The sequence below is a fragment of the Arvicola amphibius genome, chromosome 9, assembly GCF_903992535.2.
Source record: "Arvicola amphibius chromosome 9, mArvAmp1.2, whole genome shotgun sequence".
Lineage (NCBI taxonomy): Eukaryota > Metazoa > Chordata > Mammalia > Rodentia > Cricetidae > Arvicola > Arvicola amphibius.
Genome location: NC_052055.2, coordinates 122,421,882 through 122,427,881, shown reverse-complemented (window position 1 = coordinate 122,427,881; position 6,000 = coordinate 122,421,882). Strand labels below are relative to the sequence as shown.

General features: G+C 48.5%; 1 protein-coding gene across 1 annotated transcript in view; it reads right to left on the bottom strand.

Moving 5' to 3' along the window:
- The window catches only part of Nudt3 (nudix hydrolase 3), a 48,428-nt gene continuing 42,428 nt past the window's right edge, over positions 1-6,000 (bottom strand). Inside the window, exons 4-5 of the mRNA XM_038342588.1 lie at positions 5,114-5,198; positions 1-1,560 (exon numbers count right to left, since the gene is read on the bottom strand). Of these exons, the coding sequence (XP_038198516.1) occupies positions 1,394-1,560; positions 5,114-5,198 (252 nt within the window). The 3' untranslated portion in view covers positions 1-1,393. The remainder of the gene's footprint in view (positions 1,561-5,113; positions 5,199-6,000) is intronic.

Here is a 6,000-nt window from a genome sequence, read left to right as displayed (position 1 = left end):
TTTTCAAAGTTTGAGTGTTTATTAGTTTTTAAATAAGAGAAGTACTATTTTAATTTCACATCTTGGCTACGTTTCAACACAGGCAATGCCACAGAGTACCAAGCCCCACACTAAGCTAGGCATCAGCTCCCTCCCACCCTGCTTGCACAAGGCCCTGTCCAAGACCCTTTACTTCCCAGCTAAACACAACTGACAGATGAGTTCGGCACGAAACACCAACAGGGCCTGCAGCAAGCCAGGGGGTTGCAGTGAGCCCCTCCTACAGAAGACTTGTCACACAGGGCAGACAGCAAGCTCGCTCATGGTGTAACCCTTGGCACACGCTCAGACTCAGAGACACAGGCACACTCTGCCCCGTGTACTTCTCAGGACCTCAGTGGGGCTCTCTGCATGGGGACAAGACTGTGCAGGATGGCTTCAGAGCACGGGGCCATATCCAGGTCAGCGTGGTGTAAGGCATACAAGGGTAAGAGAGGCCATGTCAGCGATGAATAGCATTATGGAAAAAAATCCCAGCCAGCAGGACAGACGTGGTGCCTGATGGTCCAGTTTCTGTGACAGTGAAGTTATCCAGTTTAAAGCCTACTGTGAACATATCACTGCTTCTTTGGCTCTGGGCTGAGGCCATTTGCTCCAAGCTTGGTAACAGAAAAGAAAACAGGTTCCTCGGCATGGAAACAGCCTAGAGAAGGCCAGGGTCCCAGGGGCAGGAGGAAGACAGCAAAGCTCACTGTGGCTGGGGCACAGAAGACAGGGAAACCTGCCTAGTCACTAGCATTGAAACAAACACGTAAAGTGTGAGGGGCTTTAAACTAGAAACACCTGGAATAAAAAATAAAAAAAAAATGAAAAAACAAAAAGCAAAACTGAAAAACTGAACAGTCAAGCTCCTCTTTCTAAATCACTCATTTACATATCGTGTCAGGGTATAACGTATAGACAAATGCATCCTGAAGGAAACACGGCCAACCCATGGGGCTCAACAGCATGTCACAGGACAGAGTCCTAGAAAGTTTCATCTCACATGGGTGTCTTTTAATAGGGGGAAAATCAGAAAATATCTGGCCAGGCTGGGATGAGGCAAATGGGAACGCTTCAGAGCCCAAGGGTTCCCTCTCTGAGGGCGGGTGAGCAAGGGAGGAATGGAGCATGCAGGAAAGAACTCGTGAGTTACATCCCAGTCCCCACCCTTAGGAAAAAGAGAAAGAGGAGACAGTTCCCATCACGCCACACCCCACCCACATCACCCCACACCCACAGCAGCACCTCAGTGCACCCTCTCTGCTGCCCGCCATGCCTGGGTGAAAGAGGGGGCTGTGAGGAGGGCGAGGAGCGGTGGAGAGCCACACTTCAGTCTGGTTTCCACTCTCCGGCTCTGGCAGGAAGTCTGCAGTCATCTGATGCCTGACACAGAGCTGGAGTACGAGGTGGCCACGACAGGGGTGCCATTGTTGGCAGAGTAGCCTTGCCTCAGCGTCTCGAAGTACGAGGCCTGCACGGGCTTGTGACACTGCAGCACTTTAATGGCGTCTTCTATTTTAAACCACTCTCTCTTCCGTCCTGTGGAGCAGAGGGGAGAGATGAAGACAAGCTGGGGCAGGGAGGACAGCTCTGAGAGGACCGGAGAACACCCAAGCCAGGCTTCACGGCTGCTGTGGTGCCTATGGTTCAGCACTGGAGGGCAACACAGGAGGGTCAAGAATGGACGCTCACCTTGGCTACACAGGGAAACCAAGGCTGGCCTTGGTACATGAGAGCCTAGCTCAACCCTATGTCCCAAAGCAATGCTTCTCAATACTTTGATTTCTTCACAGAAGTAAAGCTAGCACTCTCCACAATTCAAATGTTCTACAGAGCCAACTGAAGGAGACAGATGGGCTGGGACCCAAAACTGAGAACCACAACAGCGCTCTTCACACCAGCCTCTCCAGGGCTCTAGCGCTGTCAGCTGGCACCTCCAGGGAGGGGTCCGGAACCCTCATCCTTGGCAAACATTAACACCACCATCAGCTGCCAGGATCACCACGGCGGTTGACTTCTAATCTGCCTGCAAACTTTTATTTTTAAAAAAATGTGTAAGTGATGGGCCTGCCACAGAAAACAGGACTTAAGGGTAAAGATGCTTGCTGTGTAGGCCTGGTGACCTGAGCTCAAGTTCTGAAACCACATAAAAATGAAGATGAGAACAGGTTCCGTAGAGCTGTTCTGACTCCATGTGCATGCCACAGCAAGAGCGCATCCACACAGCAAGCAGTGGTGGCACACACCCAGGCAGGCAGATCTCTGGGAGTTTGAGGCCAGCCTGGTCTACGGAGCTGGTTTCTGATCAGTCAGGACTGTTACAGAGAAACCCTGTCTCAGGAGGAAAAAGCAAAGACTGCACTCACATATGTAGACAACACACATGCTAATTTAGAAAAGAGAAAGCACAAAAACAGAACAACAAAAAGAACTATCTGCCAGGCGGTGGTGGCGCATGCCTTTAATCCCAGCACTCGGGAGGCAGAGGCAGGCGGATCTCTGAGTTCGAGGCCAGCCTGGTCTACAAGAGCTAGTTCCAGGACAGGCTCTAGAAACTACAGGGAAACCCTGTCTCGAAAAACAAACAAACAAACAAAACAAAAAAAAAAAACCCAAAAAACCAAAAAGAACTATCCAGCTTAACAAATTACTACTTTGAGCCTTCTTTTATTAAAATTGAGGATTTATTTATTTATTTGTTTGTTTGTTTGTTTAAGGTGTAGTCCTTCTACGTAGCCCTGGTGTCTGTCTGGAACTTGCTATGCAGATTAGGCTGGCCCTGAACTCACAGAGATCCTCCTGCCTCTGCCTCCAGAGCACTAGTATGAAAGGTGTAAACCACCATGACTGGCTTGCTTTTGTCTTATAAACACCTCTTCTGGCTCTGTGGGCAGTAAAAAGGTGTGAGGTCTAGGAGTCTGCTTCCAACAGTGCAGAAAAAAGTTGATAAAATACAGCCAGCCCAGTCAGGAGCAAAGCCATGAAGTCATGTGCTGGACCCCTGTGGTTCACTGGCTCCAATGAACTGGGGAGTCCTGGTCAAGTCACGGGCCCCTTGGTGCTCCGTTTTCCACGTCTATAGTCTAGTCTGCTTTGAAGATCAGTCACAGAAAGCTCCTCCTCAGTAACATCCGGCACCCAGTACCTGACAGGTACTGGGTTTTTTTTTCTTTTCAGATTTACTTATTCTATGTGTTCTGTGTATGTATGTATACCACATGTGTACCTGATGTCCACAAAGTCCAGAAGAGGGAATCAGAACCCCTGAAACTGAAACCACAGAGGATTGTGAGCTCCCACACGGTGCTGGGATCTGACCTGAGTCCTCTGGAAGAGCAGCCAGTGCTCTCAACTACTGAGCCATTGCTCCAGTCCCCAAGGATTAATTTTTTTTAAATTGTACTTAGTTCTTTTGTTTGTATTTTTGCTTTTGTTTTTGGAGACAGGGTTTCTCTGTATAACAGCCCTGGCCATCCTGGAACTCACTATATAGATCAGGCTGGCCTCGATCCACCTGCCTCTGCCTCCCTAAGAGCTGGGATTAAAGGTGTGTGCCACCACCACCTGGCAGCAGGATATTTTATTTATATCTATCTCTACGCACATGTCCGTATATATACAGACAGGTTGTACATATGTGTAGATGGAACCCAGGCCTTCTGTGTGGTGGGCAAATGCTCTAGCACCAAGCTAAATCCTCAGCCCCTTAGAAAAGATACTTATTTGCTGTTTTAAACTCGCAGGAGAGGAACTACCCCAAGGAAGCACTGGCCTTCCAGAGCTCTGGGCTGGAGTGCTTCCGAGAATGGCTTCCACAGCCAGGACCACTCAGGGCATGGAGAAGAGAAGCCAGGACCTCTGCACACGAGGCTGGCGCTCTACACAGCCACAGTCCTGGCCTTACTCTACCACTGCCAATTAATGTTTACTTATCTTCTCAGACACAGTGTGAGCCTCCACATCTACTGTCTACTTCCCATTCCGAGAGGCTCAATCAGTGCACACACAACTCTCGTTATGCCCTGACGTCTGCGGCACTAGCCATTTTCCCACGCAACAGCACCATGAAGATGTTTAACATTTCAAAAGCTTTGTTCTCTCATGATCTACACCAAAGACCCAAATTTTCACTAGCAGAGTAGCAGGGAGCTGGGTGGGATGGTGCAGAGTTGTACCTTCAGCATTTGAGCGGTTAGGCAGGAAGGTCAGAAGTAAGTACACCAGGGGGGCTGGAGAGGTGGCTCAGTAGTTAAGAGCAATGGCTGTTCTTCCATAGGTCCCGAGTTCAAATCCCAGCAACCACATGGTGGTTCACAGCCATCTATAATGGGATCTGGTGCCCTCTTCTGGCCTGCAGGCATACATGCAGACAGAACGCTGCATACATAATAATAAATCTTAAAAGAAGTAATAAGTGCACCCAGGCTATACAGAGAGAAGCCTCATTGCTCCTGCCTTGTGCTTTAGATGCCTCACTGGAGTTAATACTGAGCAAGCTAAGACACTAGGAAAAGGGTTGTCTGGGTATTAACAAGCAAATGGTGCCTTAAAACCTGGGTGTGGCTCCTGCCAGGCTGAGTGGCAAGGACAGGTACACAACACACAAGCTCAGCAGGCCCTCTGCTCCTGTACCCCCAGCCCAGGGTATGACGAGAGCCTAAGAACAAGACTGCATCCTGCTCTCATCTTTGGTCCTCATGGCAGAGACGCCAGGGCAGTATCTGCTCAAGAGGTATTGCCTCCCTTTGGGGGAGGATCCAACTTTATTTTAGAAACATTTTTAAATTGTATGGTCCATGTTCCCACTTGTTGACCCTATTCCCAAAATCAGCTTCTTCTTCATTTTCCACTCTGCAGACTAGCCTGCTCGGACTCAGACACCGGCATGCCTCTGCCTCCCAAGAGCTGAGACTAAAGGTGTATGCCACCCTTGCCCGGTCTCACCTTCTGTTTAGACACCCTTTTAACACCTCAGATGTTAACTTCCTCATCAATAAGAGGGACGTACTTGTTCATTTAGCACGCCACTCCAGCAGGTGCCTGGACACAATGGGCTGGTGTGGGAGCTGCCTTGAGTCCTGTCGCGACTTACCAATGTTCACTGAGTCTTCCCAGTCTTCCAGCACTTCTGTGACAACGAGCACATACACATACGTCCTGTGCTTCCTCTCCTGGTTCTGAAGGGCACAGAAAGGACAGAGGGAGAAGATCTCCTCAGTGGGTTGAGATGCTTGAAGAAACACTATACGCTGCCCAGAAACATGACGCTCTCTGCTTTTGTTGTTTTGTTTGGTTCCACGAAAATAGAGAGCACACCCTTTGGACAGACTTTTTTTTTTAGTGTGCATGCGTGTGTGTTTGTGTACACATGCACATGCGTGTGTGCATGTGTGTGTCCATGAAGGCCAGAAGATGGTGTCTGATCTCTGGACTAGACTTATAGGTAGGTGTAAGCCACCAGATGTGGGTGCTGGGAATTGAACTCAGGTCCTCTGTAAGAATAGCTTTTTTTTTTTTTTTTTTTTTTTTTTTTGAGATAGGGTCTCACTATGTAGCCCTGGAAACTGCTATGTAGATCAGGTATGGTGCAGGACGATTGTCTATATTCTGTCAATTATGTTTTAAATAAACGCTGATTGGCCAGTAGCCAGGCAGGAAGTATAGGTGGGACAACCAAATAGGAAGTAGAGGCAGGTCAATGAGAACAAGAGAATTCTGGGAAGGAGGAAGCCCATTCCTCCACAGTCCTGTCCAGACACCTAAGAAGGAAGATATGACCTGCCTTGCTGAAAAAAGTACCAAGCCATGTGGCTAACATAGATAAGAATAATGGGCTAATAATATAAGTTATGAGTTAATAATAAGCCTGAGCTAATGGGCCAATCAGTTTATATCTAATGTAGACTCTCTGTGTGATTTCCTCTGGGACTAAATGGCTGGGATACCAGGCAGACAGAAACCCCGACAATAAAGGTTGGC